General features: G+C 37.6%; 1 protein-coding gene across 3 annotated transcripts in view; it reads right to left on the bottom strand.

The window, feature by feature from the left end:
• PLA2G4A (phospholipase A2 group IVA) overlaps nt 1-19,296 on the bottom strand; it is a 157,630-nt gene that overhangs the window by 60,237 nt on the left and 78,097 nt on the right. For all 3 annotated transcript variants that reach the window (XM_068541431.1, XM_068541432.1, XM_068541433.1), the window contains exons 6-7: nt 9,018-9,055; nt 5,778-5,919 (exon numbers count right to left, since the gene is read on the bottom strand). In XM_068541431.1, the coding sequence (XP_068397532.1) occupies nt 5,778-5,919; nt 9,018-9,055 (180 nt within the window). The remainder of the gene's footprint in view (nt 1-5,777; nt 5,920-9,017; nt 9,056-19,296) is intronic.

The following is a 19,296-nucleotide window of genomic DNA, read 5'->3' as shown; positions in this document are numbered from 1 at the left end:
TCTCTAGTTTTTCACTTAATTTATCTGACAAACTTAAGTACAGAATAGCACTCTATATAATAGATTATATTATTTAAGGACCACTTTATACTTCTATTTTCATCCAAAGCTATCTAATTGTATATCCCTTATATTCTGCCTTGACAGGAAACATTTCCTCCTTTATTCTTTGATGAAGTTTGGAGTAAAATTTCCTTCTCTCATTTCCCTGCTATTCTAATTCCAGATCTGAGTCCCCCAACCAGCTTTGCTCCCTTTATGGTCAGTTATGTGGAGACATGAAAACTGTAAAGCAGCATATCACTTCACAGAAGAGACTGTAATCTGGAAACTACATCTGACCAAAAGCTATTTTGGAACAAGAAAATTTAAAAGAAGTGGCCTCAAAAATTCCCATGCACAAAGTGTTACAGATCTTACTCATAGGAATGATCTCAGCCCTTTATTTATGGAGAAATTATACTAATCAGAGACACTGTTCTAACAACAAGCTTACTTATCAGATTTTAATTCCACAACCATAAAGTTGAAAGAGAAAGGGGTGATTTGAAGAAATTACTTCAAGGGAATATATAGAGCATGGAGAAATGGCAGTTGATTGCAAAGGCCACAGACATGAGAGCACTTAAATCAGTTCAGTCAGGGCAAAGCATTAAGTTTTTTAGAACGACTTCCATCCAAATGATTAAAATCAATACATTTTAAACTTTTTTTTTTTTTATTGAGAGTAATTTTTTTAAAGTCTTAGTACTTAAGAGAAGAAACTCTTGGATTACTAGAAACCTTAACTATTTAACTAATTCATTATCCAAGTAGGAAAGCTAAGGTTTTATTGAATTTGACATTGCCCTGGGGTGTTACGTAACAGCAACACCCATGTATTGGTTTAATAGCTACTATCGTATTGAGTAACTAAGATGTGCCTTACACATTGTTCAGGCTGCTTAGTACTCATCCTTTTAACTGAATGAGACATTGTCTCCATTTTACAAGTGAAGTAGAAGAAAGAAGCAAGGTGCCCAAATGCCTACTGCCCAAGTTCATTCAACATTTTAATTTGACACTGATGGCCTAAACTGGATGCTGCAAACCGTTTGTTGAAAATTGGGAACAAGACAGGCACCGTCTCTGCATCGAGAATTGAGTAGGGCTGTTCCGTCTTAGACAAGGTGTCGCTCCTCCTTACCTTTCAGGAGGCCAACCAGCCAGCTCTGAAAGTGAAAGTGAAGAAAGTGAAGATCTTGGCAGGGAGCAAGGGAAATGGGAGTTTAAGAGGCCCTTGGCCAAGGAGAAACACAAAATAGGAGAACGATATTTGTGTTATGGGAATGGGCGGTGCTGAATATATCTAAACAGATGATTTCTGCCAAGAGAAAAAAATGGCTCGACCAAATCCAAAACAACAACATCAAAAGTTTTAATTTGAGGAATGACTTCCAAAAACATGAGTTTAATATTTTTGAAGACTAGCCCAGAGAAAAGCATAATTACCTCATTCTCCATCTGCTGCAGAAAAGCCAATCTGTATGAACATTAGGCCAAATTTCATTTTCCCAGAAAGATTCCTTTTCACAAAAGGAGGAGTGCCTGGGAGGTAAGGCAGAAACTTTCCTTTCGAAAAGGAAAACCTAAGACCAAAGGCTACTGGACATCTGCGCCAATATGCCCCACAGACTTTCTAATGCAACCATTCAAACTGGGATCTTTTCACCCAAGCCTTCTCCTCAACCTGTCTCCTCCCTAACAACCTGATGCAAGTGTTCCTCAGTTGTGAGCCCCTGATGCCTCTCTAGCGAAGCCATCCCCTGGCTGAAATGCCAAGCCACTGCCTACACTTGTGCTCTGACTCTCACAACACAAGATTTCCCGAGGCTCTGCCACGAGTCAGGAGCTGAGCTGGTGCTGGGAATATAAAGGTGAAAAACACAGACACTGCCCTGGTCCTCATGAAAATTATATTCTAATGGAGAAAAAAAGACGTTAAGTGAGTATCTATACAAATATATATTTTTTTATATACAAATATTTTTAAGTATGATTGTGGGAAATGCGGAGAAGATCACGGGCATATTTGTGCTATGAAAGAACATGACTGAGAGACTTAACTTGGGCCTGGAGGGAGGGAGGAATGGATGAGGAAGACTGTCCGAATACGTGACATGTGCACTGGTTCAAGAATGGGAGGCTGGCATAGCACAGGGAGATCAGCTGGGTGCTTTGTGTCCACCTAGAGGTGCGGGATAGGGATGGTGGGAGGGAGACGCTTCAAGAGGGAGGGGATATGGGGATATATGTATAGGTATAGCTGATTCACTTTGTTATACAGCAGAAACTAACACACCATTGTAAAGCAATTATACTCCAATAAAGATGTTAAAAAAAAAAAAAAGAATGGGAGGCTGTTAGTTAACTGAAAAGGGGGTGGGGTGGAGGGAGGGAGGGGAGGGCGAGGCCTAGGCAGAGAGAAGCAACAATGCATGCAAGAACGCCACCTGGGAAGGGTTCTGCAGAGACCTGGAACCAAGAGGCACTTAGAGGAGGGGGCGTGGGAGATTTGAGATGAACCAGCAACACATGAAGCTGGAGAGATGCTGTGAGGCCAGTCCTAAGAGCAGTGGAAGGATTTTAAGCTTGGCTTGGATAGAATCAGATTTGTGTCTTGAAAAGGTCACTCTGAATTCAGTGTGAACAGAAAGTGGAAAGAAAGAGGACAGGCGTCGGTAGAACTATAGAGACCAGAGGATTTTGTGTACAGATTCAGACATGCCGAATGTGAGATGTTAAGAATACAAGTGAAGGAATCAGAAAGAAGAGGTATAGATATTCGGGTGTGAATCTCAGAAGAGAGGTTCTAGGTTGTTGATATACGTGTGAAAGTTCTTAGCCCAAATGTGCTGGGTGACACATGGAAGGGAGAGAAAATTCTTAAGAGGGGCTAAGGCTGAGTCTTGAAGAACTCACATTTAAATAATGCGCAGAGGAAGAAGATCTGGTAAAGGGAACCAGAGAGGCATGATGAAAATAAAGGGAAGACGGTAAGGGAAGGGTAGCGAATGATTAAAATAGTAGGAAAACATGAGTCATTTGCAGCTACAGAATTAGGGAACACAGGGCCAGAAGATCCTTTGCATTTGTTAGCTGGTACCTGTGACTAGTAAAGCAGCTGCTGTAGAGTCATGAGGGCAGAAGCCTGAGGAAAGCAAGGAAGTAGAATAAGATTGTGTAGGAAACTCTGGAAAAGTTTGTGAAGATAAGGAGAGAAGAAGAGCGGAAAGGAGAAGGGAATGTACATTCCATGGGGATTTTTTGGGTTCCTTTTTTCTCTCTCTATATCAGAGTTTAGAGCAGGAAAATTTCGTACAAACATGGAGGCAGACAGCAGAGGTGGGGAGCAGCCCTGGGAGGACTGGACAGAGTTGCTATGTTGGGGCTCCTAACGGGGGTTTGCAATCCATATCTGAGATGATGTGACTCTGGAAAGAAAAGGAGCTGTTTCCTCCATTGAGCTCAGAGGGAAGTGGCAAAGGGTAAGCCCGGGTTATGAAACATATCAATCCTATGGCAAGAAATGAAAGATGTGTCACCCGACGACTTTTAATTTCTCTAATTAGGAGGCAAGCCTATCAGCTGTGAGGGAGGCAGAGGGTGGCTCAGCACCTGGGAGTGAAACAAAAAGCATCTTAAATAAATGGAAAGCAACTAGGCTGGGAAACGCTGAGACGGCCAGGATGGGTCTCCCAAATGAAGTTATGACCATGAATTAACAGAGGTATCCATTTCCATCACTGTTTCATCTGCTGAAATGGCTTTCTCCCCAGCTAGGCTTTAAACTCACCAAGGAAAGTGACTGTTTGGTATCACCCATTTCAGTTTTATTCACCTCAAGTTCCCAGCACAGTGTCTCAACAAATGAGAAATGGAAGAAATCAAAAAAACTTGAAATATCATTTCTCTGCTCCAAGGGCATAACAATGCCAAACAAGGATGGGGACAAAAAGATAGTGTAGAATTGCTGATGGAAGGTTTACTACAGAAAAACAAACCAACAAACAGAACACCCAAAAAGACTTCCCAGGAAGCTAGAAACTTCTGAGTAATACATACAGAAGGATGTGTCTTCAAGGACTCATTAGCCGGAGACAATAAGCAACCACAAGATGCATGATTGAAGAGCAGTCTCTTCTTTTTAAATAGAAGCTTCAATGGAGGTTTTGCTTCTCCTCCAAGCTTCCTTTTAGCAAAAATCCCCATCAGCAATATTTTACCTTAGAGTTTGCTCCCATAGTACCAAAAGCCACTCTAGAAGCCCAGACTGGCCTTCGACCCCTGCTACACCCAGCTAGAAACACATTTAGAAATGTGCCATCATATGTGGGACAGGGGTACCCATCTGGCCCTGTTACTCAGAATTTATTTCTCATTTCCAGTGGCCTTTTGTCCTTAATCTACAGTAATCTTTAATCCCTGGTCTGTGTGTACATGTATGGGGGTAAATATATATGCTTATAAATAGATATAAAATATATATTGACTTACACATTTAATGAAAATCTCTTTCTAAAAATAAATTATGTTCATCTAAAATATTTAATTAACAGAAAAGCTCAAAGAAATAAGTAAAAAAAAAAATTACCTGATATGCCGCTAAGAAGAAATTTCATTATTATCATCTGAGGAGCATCATTGCAGCAATTTATTTTTTTAATTTTGTTTTATTGAGGTATAATTTGACATACATTATATTAGTTTCAGGTGTACAACATAATGATTTGATATTTGTATGTATTGTGAAATGATCACCACAATAAGTCTAGTTAATATCTATCCCCACATACGGTTACAAAATTTTTTTCTTGTGATGAGGACTTTTAACATCTACTCTCTTAGCAACTTTAAAATATATAATACAGTATTATTAACTATGGCAGCAATTTATTTTTGTAGATTTCAGAAAGAAGGATAGACCTATGGATGGATGGATGGGTGGATGAATGGACAGGTAGATAGGTAGATAAATAGGTAGACAGACAGATAGATACATGAGTGAAGGGATAAATGAATAGACAAATAGACAAAAACTGGATTGTATAATACAAGTTACTGAATAATAAATGACATTTACTTTGCTGGAATTTAAGGGAAGAAAAAGAAATTAAAGTACAATTGAAGGATTGTACTTTCAATATTTGTTGACGAAAATATTTCAATTTTAACATCTCTCTATAATTAGGATTATGAAAAATATTAAAATGTGGAGGTTATTGTTTTAACTAGTTGGTCAATTTTGGATGATATCTTTTCACTCCCTGCTATTAAATAGTAATAATTTGAAACATTTCTTTTTATCTCCCTATTCACATCTTTTAAGAAAATTTTTTGTTAATTGTTGTTATTAAGATTTATAACATTTTGTTCTTGTTCAGTAATGATAAGTCCCACAATTGTTTAATCTTAGTCTGTATTAAAATGAATTCAATGATCATTTTATATCCTTTTATAGGTTAAACTTTTGTTACTTATGAAATGAACATCTTGTATGTGCATCAGTCCTATTCCTCTTTTAAAATCTATATATGATAAATATTACCAAATATGGGCAGCATTTGTGATGATCTTCCTCAAAGAGTTTCTGTTTATGAAAGACTTACGTTATCTTAAAAAGATAGAGAAATAATGCTTAATCACAATATTGTCACATTTGGGTGGAATTATTTGGGAGAAAGTACAAACAAAATTATTATTAAGTTGCAATAAAATTTGAAAAATTTCCAACTCACATCACGTGTAGAATACAAGCCTTCACTATTCTTTGGACCCAGGAGTTTCTTCATGTTTTCCTTTATGTTTTCTTTTCTCTGTTGTCGGAAGGCTTTCTCCTGATCACACAGAGCCATACTAAATCGGAGGTCTGGGGATGAACTGTATATAAAATAGAGATCATGAACCAATGTCCCCAGTAGCCTTGTATTTTACATTACACATTTAGGTCCAAATAACATATAGAGTCACTTCACAGGTTTTTAATTTTCGTATAAATGCTATCAACTGTATGTATTCTGCAAAACATTTTTTTCCATTGAACATTTTGTTTTTGAGATTCATCTGTGTTTATAAGTAGAACTAATTCAAATATATTTACTATTATGGAGTATTTTCATTATATAATTAGAGCACAATTTATGTATCCATAAATATTGACATTATGTCCAATTTTTTTTAACTACTACAAACAGTACCACCACAAACATGTGTATACATGTGGAAAAGTTTCCTATAATACATGCTCTTTAGAAAGAACACCTCACTATATCATCACAATAGATATAAAGTACTTTTCTTATTTTACAAATGAGTAAAAAAGTAATTAGAAATCTTTCAACTGTTAACAAAATTAGCAAGTAGGTATTTAAATCCAGGGCTTCTCATTCTGGAACTCATGTTCCTTGTAATGTACTATGTTGATCATTATCCTACATTAAGCACGAGAAGCATGATTTCTAAAAGATCTACAAATAAAGCAATGAACATAGATGTTTAGAAGATACCAGTACAAAAATATCTAAAAGAAAATTCAAAATATGTTGAGCAATTTTATAAATATAGTAACAGACATATGGCTTGTGTGTGTCATCTTTTATGTACTATCTTTAACTCTCTAATTACTTTCCTGATTTTATTTTATATTTAATGGAAGACATTCCATGAAAAATTGAGTTTTCCTTTAATGAACATTTCATTTTATTTATTTTATTTTACTTTATTTTATTTTATTTATTTATTTATTTTGGCTGTCTTGGGGTCTTCGTTGCTGTGCACAGGCTTTCTCTAGTTGCGGTGAGCGGGGGCTACTTTTCATCACAGTGTGCAGGCTTTTCATTGCGGCGGCTTCTTCTGTTGTGGAGCACAGGCTCTCGGCACTCGGGCTTCAGTAGCTGCGCCGCATGGGCTCAGTAGTTGTGGCATACGGGCTTAGTTGCTCCATGGCATGTGGGAATCTTCCCGGACCAGGGATTGAACCCATGTCCCTTGCATTGGCAGGTGGATTCTTTTTTTTTTAAATTGATCTCTATTGGAGTATAATTGCTTCACAATACTGTGTTGGTTTCTGTTGTACAACAAAATGAATCAGCCCTGTGCATACATATATCCCCATATCCCCTCTCTCTTGAGCCTCCCTCCCACCCTCCCTATCCCACCTCTCTAGGTCATCGCAAAGCACCAAGCTGATCTCCCTGTGCTATGCTGCTGCTTCCCAGTAGCTAACTATTGTACATTCGGTAGTGTATATATGTTGATGCTACTCTCACTTCACCCCAGCTTCCCTCTCCCCTCCCCCGCCATGTCCTCAAGTCCATTCTCTATGTCTATGTCTTTACTCCTGCCCTGCCACTAGGTTCATCAGTACCTTTTTTTTTTTTAGATTCCATATATATGTGTTAGCATATGGTATTTGTTTTTCTCTTTCTGAATTACTTCACTCTGGTAGGCAGATTCTTAATCACCACGAGGGAAGTCCAACATTTCATTTTAGAGTCAAGACAAATTAATATATAAAAATAGAGTTTGATTAAAGTTCACTGTAAATATATAGTAAATTGCTTCTGGACCTATGTATACATTTAGCTGAGGTTTTCTTCCCTACATTTTTTTTGATAACTCTGCTTTATTAAAGCATAATATTGTCCTAATTACACCAGTGGAGATCATTTCCCATTAAGACAAATGGCATTACTTTCATAGTCAAGTAACAAAAATATTTCTAATCTCATGCCAAAATATACTACTTGTAAGCAAGAATCGATGTAATTGAAAATAACACAACTAAAAAAGTTGGACTGTCCTTTGATACATGCTGACATATATTGAATGATAGTAGTAATTTATGTAATAATTTTTTAAGTTGAACCAACATTTCCTGGGGATCAAAATAAGAGAAGAAATACCTAAACCCAATGTCAATGTATCCGTCATCATTCATTTAGCAAATCATAAGAAATGAGAATGCTACACTAATTTTGTGATGTTCGTCTAAATAAAATGTGTACTAGTAACTCTGGTAAAACCCACTTCAGGGCTTCCCTGGTGGCACAGTGGTTGAGAATCTGCCTGCCAATGCAGGGAACACGGGTTCGAGCCCTGGTCTGGGAAGATCCCATGTGCCGCGGAGGAGCTGGGCCCGTGAGCCACAGCTACTGAGCCTGCGCATCTGGAGCCTGTGCCCCGCAACAAGAGAGGCCACGACAGTGAAAGGCCCGCGCACCGCGATGAAGAGTGGCCCCCGCTTGCCGCAACTAGAGAAAGCCCTCGCACAGAAACGAAGACCCAACACAGCCAAAAATAAATAAATTAATTAATTAAAAAAAAAAAAAAAACCACTTCAACAGGGAGTTCAAAGAGATGCAGAGAGGTTGAGGCAGGTGGGATCTATCAACCTCAGCATGAGGTCAGAGATGAGCTAATTCTCAAGGCAGGCCTGACTCCCCTAAGACTCACCATATGAAAATAAATAAATGAATTTCCAACATTCATTTATGGAGACCACTTTGAAAGAGCAACACACATCATGGAACTTAACCATTTATTTTCCTGATGATCATTATGAACAAAGACAGTCTCAATTTTCAGTTTTTCCTCTTATAGTTTCCTGTGTATGTTCACTGTCATACTTTTTAATACCTATCTGAATCAGCAATGAAAATAGGCTTCAATAGCTGTATTTATTTCTATGGGAATATATATTTAACTTGAGGAAGAGCCCCTTCTAAAGGCTCTTCTTCTGACATTTATGATTTAACTACCAAACTACTGGAAAACTAAACAAAGAATATTAGTTGTTTTTTTTTTTAATGCTGTAGTTATTAGGAGAGAGCTAAGGAAAACCAAAGTACATTTAATGCATTTTTGATACTCAAAGGTGTCAGAGTTATTTCATATATTAAAAGTGCACTCTTCAACAATTAAAATCAGTCAGTGGATCACTCATAATATTTTCCATCCAACGAAATAAATGGACTTACCAAACTTCAAGAGACATTTCCAGAATCATTTCAGTGACCTAGTATAGATATATTAGTCAGATTAGGGTCATAAAATGGAAGTGTATTATATATAATGCAAACAAAGTCAAAATAATTTTTGAGTGACAGATTATTTTTAACCTAAAAATATACTAAAAATAAAAGTAACATAGCTCCATGAAGACCCGAAATTACAGGTGTATTTCAATAAATAATTTTTTGTTATTTTTCATGAGATAAGCCTACTTTATACATCATTTGCACCATGCGGCATGTGAGATCTTAATTTCCCAACCAGGGATTGAACCTGTTCCCCCTGCAGTGGAAGCACAGAGTCTTAACCACTGGACTGCCAGGGAAATCCTATACGTCAGCGATCCCCAACGTTTTTGGCACCAGGGACCGGTTTTATGGAAGACAATTTTTCCACAGATTGGCAGGGGGGGATTGCTTTGGGATGATTCAAGTGCATTACATTTACTGTGCATTTTATTTCCATTATTATTACATTGTAATATATAATGAAATAATTACACAATTCACCATAATGCTGACAGGAGACGGAGCTCAGGCAGTAATGCGAGCGATGGGGAGCAGCTGTAAATACAGATGAAGCTTTGCTCACTCGCCTGCAGCTCGCCTCCTGCTGTGCGGCCTGGTTCCTAACAGGCCACAGACTGGTACTGGTCCGTGGCCCAGGGGTTGGGGACCCTGCTATACATCATTTTTACAAGCATAAGAATTGCCTTGGCATGGTTGTTTTCCTTCTTCATTAAAAAGAAGCAGTGCATACCAAAATCATTACTCAAAAATCGTAAAAACTTCCTGAGATCTAAAAACTATGAAGATGTGTATCATTATTCTGGGGCTGTCCCTGGGCCTCAAAATCAGAGGTCAAAGTTAAAGAAAACCTGAGTGAAAATTAACACCTGTGCATTTGTGACAAGTGCAGGCTATAGTAAACTGAAGACAGAATGCCTATCCAAGGTGGACAGCAGGACCCAGGGGCCAACCAACTGTGGTCAGCTTAAGAAACATCTACAAATGGGATGTGGGGCTCAGGTTTTATTTTTTCAACACTATATGAACCAACCAAACTTATGGGAGGAATCCATCCTGTCAGTGGGCCAATTTGGGTTTAATGAAAAACAGAATAAGTAATACCTACAGAGAAAAGGGGTATTAAAAGATGTCTTTCCAGAGGCTATAAATCTGTTGTATAGAAAGGCCTTCTCAATACTATCCCTGCCATTAGTTATGAATAATGTAACTTTAGATTGTTGTGAGAACCAAATGAGAAAATGTTTCGAAGTTTGCTGCACAAGTGTAAGATGGTGCTATTATTTTTATTATATCAGTTACCATAAGACTATAGCTAGAATGAACCTGTTGAATACCTTCAAATGGAACAGAACTAGGATATGCCTCTTAAAATGGGAAGAGGATATTTTTTGAGCCAACATAAAATGCTATAGATTATTGGCTTTTTCTTTTTTGGTTTCAGGGGATGGAAAAAAACAAACTAGAAGGAGCTTTACAAAATGTTAAAATAAGTTCATGGATAATTCTTAGTACTGAATTTTATTAGTAAGAAAAAGGTATGGAAATTAACTGTACAAAAATTTGCCTTTCCCACTAAGTCGTAAGCTCTGTCTTAAATAGGTCTCTATTACAAGTTCATTGCACAGTATTTGGCATAAAACATACAATCAATAAGTATGCGTTGAATTACTGTGTATGTGTGTGTGGAGCGGGAGCACATCAGGCATCTTTTCCTGTCAAGAAATATCTCATTGGGAGATTGGTTCAAGACGGTGGAATAGAAGGACATGTGCTCACTCCCTCTTGCAAGAGGACCAGAATCCCAACCAACTGCTGAACAATCATTGACAGGAAGACACTGGAACTCACCAAAAAAGATACCCCACATCCAAAGACAATGGAGAAGCCGCAATGAGACGGTAAGAGGGGTGCAATCACAATAAAATCAAATCCCATAACCACTGGGTGGGGGACTCACAAACTGGAGAACAATTATACCACAGAAGTCCACCCACTGGAGTAAAGGATCTGAGCCCCACGTCAGTCTTCCCAACCTGGGGGTCTGGCAACAGGAGGAGGAATTCCCAGAGAATTAGACTTTGAAGGGTAGTGGGATTTGATTGCAGGACGTCGACAGGACTGGGGGAAACAGAGACTCCACTCTTGGAGGGCAAACACAAGGTATTGTGTGCATCAGGGACCAGGGGGAAGGAGCAGTAACTCCATAGGAGACTGAACCAGACCTACCTACTAGTGTTGGAGGATCTCCTGCAGAGGTGGGGGGTGTCTCTGGCTCACTGCAGGGACAAGGACACTGGCAGCAGAAGTTCTGGGAAGTACTCCTTGGCATAAGCCCTCCCGGAGTCTGCCATTAGCCCCACCAAAGAGCCTGTAGCCTCCCGCACTGAGTCGCCTCAGGCCAAACAACCAACAGAGAGGGCACTCACCCAACTCATCAGCAGAAAAGCAGATTAAAGTTTTACTGAGCTCTGCCAACCAGAGCAACACCCAGCTCTACCCACCACCAGTCCCTCCCATCAGGAAGCTTGCACAAGCCTCTTAGATAGCCTCATCCTCCAGAGGGCAGACAGCAGAAAGAAGAACTACGGTACTACAGCGTGTGGAACAAAAACCACATTCACAGAAAGATAGACAAAATGAAAAGGTAGAGGACTATGAGAGAACAAGATACAACCCCAGAAAAACAACTAAATGAAGTGGAGCTAGGCAACCTCCCAGAAAAAGAATTCAGAATAATGATAGTAAAGATGATCCAGGACCTCAGAAAAAGAATGGAGGCAAAGACTGAGAAGATGCAAGAAATGTTTAACAAAGACCTAGAAGGATAAAATAAAAAACACTTAGAAGAACTAAAGAAGAAACAAACAGAGATGAACAATACAATAACTGAAATGAAAAATACACTAGATGGAATCAATAGTAGAATGACTGAGGCAGAAGAACAGATAGCTGACCTGGAAGACAGAATGGTGGAATTCACTGCCATGGAACAGAATAAAGAAAAAAGAATGAAAAGAAATGAAGACAGACTAAGAGACCTCTGGGACAACATTAAACGCACCAACATTCACATTATAGGGGTCCCAGAGGAGAAGAGAGAGAGAAAGAGCCTGGGAAAATATTTGAAGAGATTATAGTCGAAAACTTCCCTAACATGGGAAAGGAAATAGCCACCCAAGTCCAGGAAGTGCAGAGAGTCCCAGGCAGGATAAACCCAAGGAGAAACAGGCCGAGACACATAGTAATCACGTTGACAAGAATTAAAAACAAAGAAAAATTATTAAAAGCAACAAGGGAAAAATGACAAATAACATACAAGGGAACTCCCATAAGGTTAACAGCTGATTTCTCAGCAGAAACTCTACAAGTCAGAAGGGAGTGGCATGATATATTTAAAGTGATGAAAGGGAAGAACCTACAACCAAGATTACTCTACCCAGCACGGATCTCATTCAGATTTGACGGAGAAATCAAAAGCTTTACAGACAAGTAAAAGCTAAGAGAATTCAGTACCACCAAACCAGCTCTAGAACAAATGCTAAAGGAACTTCTCCAAGTGGGAAACATAAGAGAAGAAAAGGACCTACAAAAAACAAACCCAAAACAATTAAGAAAATGGGAATAGGAACATACATATCAATAATCACCTTAAATATGAATGGATTAAATGCTCCAACCAAAAGACACAGGCTAACTGAATGGATACAAAAACAAGACCCATACATATGCTGTCTACAAGCGACCCACTTCAGACCTAGGGACACATACAGACTGAAAGTGAAGGGATGGAAAAGATATTCCATGCAATTGGAAATCAAAAGAAAGCTCTAGTAGCAATACTCATATCAGATAAAATAGACTTTAAAATAAAAATGTTACAAGAGACGTGGAAGGACACTACATAATGACCAAGGGATCAATCCAAGAAGAAGATATAACAATTATAAATATATATGCACCCAACATAGGAGTGCCTCAATACACAAGGCAAATGCTAACAGCTCTAAAAGAGGAAATCGACAGTAACACAATAATAGTGGGGGACTTTAACACCTCACTTACAGCAATGGACAGATCACCAGACAGAAAATTAATAAGGAAACACAAGCTTTAAATGACACAATAGACCAGGTATATTTAATTGATATTTATAGGACATTCCATCCAAAAACTGCAGATTACAGTTTCGTCTCAAGTGCACACGGAACATTCTCCAGGAAAGATCACATCTTGGGTCACAAATCAATCCGTGGTAAATTTAAGAAAACTGAAATCAAATCAAGCATCTCCTCTGACCACAACACTCTGAAATTAGAAATCAATTACAGGGGAAAAAACGTAAAAAACACAAACACATGGAGGCTAAACAAGACGTTACTAAACAACCAATAGATCACTGAAGAAATAAAAGAGGAAGTCAAAACATACCTAGAGACAAATGACAACAAAAACACGACAATCCAAAACCTATGGGATGCAGCAAAAGCAGTTCTAAGAGGGAAGTTTATAGCAACACAATCCTACCTGAAGAAACAAGAAAAATCACAAATAAACAATCTAACCTTACACCTTAAGGAGCTAGACAAAGAAGAACAAACAAAACCCAAAGTTAGTAGAAGGAAAGAAATCATAAATATCAGAGCAGAAATAAATGAAATAGAAACAAAGAAAACAATAGATCAATAAAACTAAAAGCTGTTTCTTTGAAGAGATAAACAAAATTGATAAACCTTTAGCCAGACTCATCAAGATAAAGAGGGAGAGGACTCAAATCAATAAAATTAGAAAGGAAAAAGGAGAAGTTACAATGGACACCACAGAAATACAAAGCATCCTAAGAGACTACCACAAGTGACTCTATGCCAATAAATTGGACAACCTGGAAGAAATGGACAAATTCTTCAAAAGGTATAACCTTCTAAGACTGAACCAGGAAGAAATAGAAAATATGAACAGACCAATCAAAAGTAATGAAATTGAAACTGGGATTAAATATCTTCCAACAAACAAAAGTCCAGGACCAGATGGCTTCACAGGTGAATTCTATCAAACATTTAGAGAATAGCTAACACCCATCCTTCTCAAGCTCTTCCAAAAAATTGCAGAGGAAAGAACACTGCTAAACTCATTCTACAAGGTCAGCATCACCCTGATACCAAAACCAGACAAAGATACTACAAAGAAAGAAAATTACAGACCAATATCACTGATGAATATAGATGCAAAACTCCTCAACAAAATACTAGCAGACAGAATCCAACAACACATTAAAAGGATCATACACCATGATCAAGTGGGATTTATCCCAGGGGTGCAAGGATTCTTCAATATACACAAATTAATCAATGTGATACACTATACTAACATATTGAAGAATAAAAACCATATGATCATCTCAATAGATGCAGCAAAAGCTTTTGACAAAATTCAACACCCATTTATGATAAAAATTCTCCTGAAAGTGGGCACAGAGGGAACCTACCTCAACATAATAAAGGCCATATATGACAAACCCACAGCAAACATCATTTTCAATGGTGAAAAACAGAATGCATTTCCTATAAGATCAGGAACGAGACAAGGATGTTGACACTCGTCACCATTATTCAACATAGTTTTGGAAGTCCTAGCTACAGTAATTAGAGAAGAAAAAATAATAAAAGGAATACAAATTGGAAAAGTAGAAGTAAAACTGTCACCGTTTGCAGATGACATGATACTATACATAGAGAATCCTAAAGATGCCACCAGAAAACTACAGAGCTAATAAATGAATTTGGTAAAGTTGCAGGATACAAAATTAATGTACAGAAATCTCTTGCATTCTTATACACTAACAATGAAAGATCAGAAGGAGAAATTAAGGAAACACTCCCATTTACCATTGCAACAAAACGAATAAAATACCTAGAAATAAACCTACCTAAGGAGGTAAAAGATCTGTACTCAGAAGACTATGAGACACTGATGAAAGAAATCATAGATGACACAAACAGATGGAGAGCTATACCATGTTCTTGGATTGGAAGAGTCAGTACTGTGAAAATGACTATACTACCCAAAGCAATCAACCGATTCAATGCAATCCCTATCAAATTACCAATGGCATTTTTTACAGAACTAGAACAAAAAATCTTAAAATTTGTATGGAAACACAAAAGACCCCGAATACCAAAGGAATCTTGAGAAAGAAAAATGGAGCTGGAGGAATTAGGCTCCCTATTCCTCCAGCTCCCTGACTTCAGACTATACTACAAAGCTACAGTAATGAAGACAATATGGTACTGGCACAAAAACAGAAATATAGATCAATGGAACAGGATACAAAACCCAAAGATAAACCCACACACCTATGGTCAACTAATCTATGACAAAGGAGGCAAGGGTATACAATGGAGAAGACAGTGTCTTCAATAAGTGGTGCTGATAAAACTGGGCAGCTACACATAAAAGAATGAAATTAGAACACTCTGTAACACTTACACAAAAATAAACTCAAAATGGATTAAAGACCTAAATGTAAGACCAGACACTATAAAACTCTTAGAGGAAAACATAGGAAGAACAGTCTGACATAAATCACAGCAAGATCTTTTGTGACCCACCTCCTAGGGTAATGGAAATAAAAACAAAAATAAGCAAATGGGACCTAATGAAACTTGAAAGCTTTTGCACAGCAAAGGAAACCATAAACAAGACGAAAAGACAACCCTCAGAATGGGAGAAAATATTTGCAAATGAATCAATGGATGAAGGATTAATCTCCAAAATATATAAACAGCTCATGCAGCTCAATATTAAAAAAAACCAAACAACCCAATCAATAAATGGGCAGAAGACCTAAATGGACACTTCTGCAAACAAGACATACAGATGTCCAAGAGGTACATGAAAAGCTGCTCAACATCACCCATTATTAGAGAAATGCAAATCAAAACTACAATGAGGTATCACCTCACACTGGTTAGAATGGGCATCATCAAAAAATCTACAAACAACAAATGCTGGAGAGGGTGTGGAAAAAGGGAACCCTCTTGCACTTTTGGTGGGAATGTAAATTGATACAGCCACTATGGAGAACAGTAAGGAGGTTCCTTAAAAAACTAAAAATAGAATTACCTTATGACACAGCAATCCCACTACTGGGCATATACCCAGAGAAAACCATAATTCAAAAAGACACATGCACCCCAATGTTCATTGCAGCACTATTTACAATAGCCAGGTCATGGAAGCAACCTAAATGCCCATCGACAGATGAATGGATAAAGAAGATGTGGTACATATATACAATGGAATATTACTCAGCCATAAAAAGGAATGAAATTGGTCATTTGTAGAGATGTGGTTGGACTTGTCATACAGAGTGAAGTAAGTCAGAAAAAGAAAAACAAATACTGTATGTTAACACATATATGTGGAATCCAGAAAAATGGTGCAGATGAACGTGTTTGCAAGGCAGAAATAGAGACACAGATGTAGAGAAGAAACCTATGGACACCAAGGGGGAAAAGTGGCAGAGCGGGGTGATGGTGTGATGAATTGGGAGATTGGGATTGACATATATACACTAATACATATAAAATAGATAACAAATAAGAACCTGCTGTATAAAAAATTAAATTAAATTAAAAAATATTTCATTGCTGCTAGCGATAAAATCATGGGCTGGTCCCACCCAGACAGCAGTTCCTGTGTATGGAATTCTATGAATAGAAATATTGCTTTGAAGTTAATAAAATAATCAAGAATCCTAGTACAAATGGAATTATACATGCCCAGATGAACTGTAGTTCAGTTTTAAGTCAAAAAGATAATTGGCTTCTAAACAATTAATGTAATTGCTGTGCATTCTATCAATGAAAGCACTGCTCAGACCACATCCCAGCACATCCCCATTTCCACTTTCAAATGGAGTCTTTCCCAAAGAGGGCTTGGAAAACATTTTATGTTGAATGAGGTCACTTCTTCAGATATTTAGTTAGAAAAATGAGACATGGGTAAAACACAGTCTGCTTGTTTTAAAGAAATACATGAAAGCTGCTATTAAAATGAGACTAGATTTACTGTTTTTATCTCCAAAGGGCAAAAGCACCAAGGAAGAATGGAAATTAAAAGAACAAGAATACAGCTCAATATGAAGTTTGAGCTGAGTTTGAGCCCAATATTTAGTTTCCAATCTAACAAATGGAAAGATTCAAAGATGGAATGGCCTTCCTATTCCCATGTGTGCCATCTCATGACAGAAAATGGTTGGGAAAAAGCTGACTTCTCAACTGGCAGATCCCTAAACATTTTACATTTTAAAATATCTGATGCCTCGGAATTCCCTGGCAGTCCAGTGGTTAGGACTCTGTGCTTTCCCTTCTGAGGGTATGGGTTCAATCTCTGGTTGGGGAACTAAGATCCCACAAGCTGTGCAGCACAGCCAAAAAAAAAAAAAAGAAAAGAAAAAAAATCTGATGCCTGAATATGTCTAATGCCTACTTGTTCCAACAATTTAACAAAAGGAAAATTAACTGTGCTATGTTTATGGTCATATTTGTCTTCTCCATAAGAATATCCCTTCTACGTCCACCTGCAACATTTCTTGGCTGAGACATTCATGATCCTAGACAGACTGCTAAGACTCTTTAAGTGAAAGCAGGAGGAGAGAAGAGAAAACACAGGATTTTTCTGCCATTCGGAGTGTTATAGAAGGTGCTGCCATGTTTCTTGTCACATGGATTCTGATCTTTACTTCCATGTGTTGCCCAAGTAGACCACTCACAACATGGAGGAAATTTAAAATTTTCCCTCTTGATGCATTATGTTCAGACATGCTATGAAGACGGACATTCACAATCTCTCTGCATCTTTCACCTGGAACACGTCATTCAGATAAAAGTGCCACAAAAATATGTGCTTCCTGTGAGGCATTAAACAATTATTGTAAACTCCTTCCCACACACTCCATGAAGCATCTCTGCATCGCACTCTTCCAGGTGGCTTGCATTATCAAGGCAATTAGAAGGAAAGGTGATCAAATTTCCCTGGGTCTCCCCCACCCCATAATACTTAGCCAGGAACAAGGACAATGAGGAGAGCTCCACCTCTTCTAGGAATTATTAATGTGAGAAGCAGGCTGTACTCATTGTATGTTCTTAGGGGGGAACAACAATCTCTTCTTTGAATTCCGCAGTGGAATGCAATTTTAGATGCTTACAATGGGAGATGTTCAGTTGGGGCAGGGGAGGGGAACTATAGGAGAGAAACTATTTTTAAAAAAAAAAGCCATTTCAGACTTAAAAATAATTTTAAAAGTATCTAACCCACTAATTCTCTTGCAAACTTCCCAGGGTCATTTTGAAATAATAAAGCTAATGCAACAAGCATAGTGCCTGGCATTAAGGAAGTCATTTAAAATTATTATTTCCAAAAGATGCACACCGCCAAATAATTTTTAACTTGAAAATCTATCCTATTAGTAAAGAGCTCATCAAATATGCCATGCCTTCTCTTATCAAAATACTCCAGTATTTACAAACTTTACTTTCAATAAAACTTTTATTTTGAATTCTGATCCCTCCTGAGTCAATTTACTCTTTTTTCCCTCCTTGGTAGAAACAAAGAGCGACTTATGACCACGTTGATTCAATAATCATTTATATTTTTCAAGAGAATTACATAATATTTTTTGCTTTGCCTGTATTTACCTGACCTATGCAAGATAGCAAATAAAATTATATCCAAAAAAGGGCAACTTTTGCAAAATATCATGTTTCCATAAACTGTAACTTCATCCTATGAAGAAGTAATCATATGTGGATCTAACAAATAGGCAATTCAAGTGCAGAGTAGAAGTTAACAATCCCACCAATACAAACAAGGTCACAACTAAATAAATTTTGCATGTTTAAAATTGAATGATACACTGCTAAAGTCATCTTTTTAAACACATGTGACTTTTTGATAACACTAAAAACTAACATTTTTTTGACTGAGATATAATTGCCATATAACATATTAGTTTCAGGTATGTAACATAATGATTCAATATTTGTATATAATGCAAAATGATCACCACAGTAAGTCTAGTTAATATATCTAATTTCTTAATTAATTTAGGCTTTATTACCAAGAATCATATAATCCATCACCCAAGAGTTCAGGATAATTGTGTCTCCCCAGATATCCCAGACAGTCTTAAAAGATTTGAAATATTAAAAAGTACACT

The sequence above is a fragment of the Eschrichtius robustus genome, chromosome 3 (assembly GCF_028021215.1).
Source record: "Eschrichtius robustus isolate mEscRob2 chromosome 3, mEscRob2.pri, whole genome shotgun sequence".
In the NCBI taxonomy this organism is placed as follows: Eukaryota; Metazoa; Chordata; class Mammalia; order Artiodactyla; family Eschrichtiidae; genus Eschrichtius; species Eschrichtius robustus.
The sequence above is the reverse complement of the archived record's forward strand: the minus strand, read 5'-3'. Positions and strand labels throughout refer to the sequence as shown.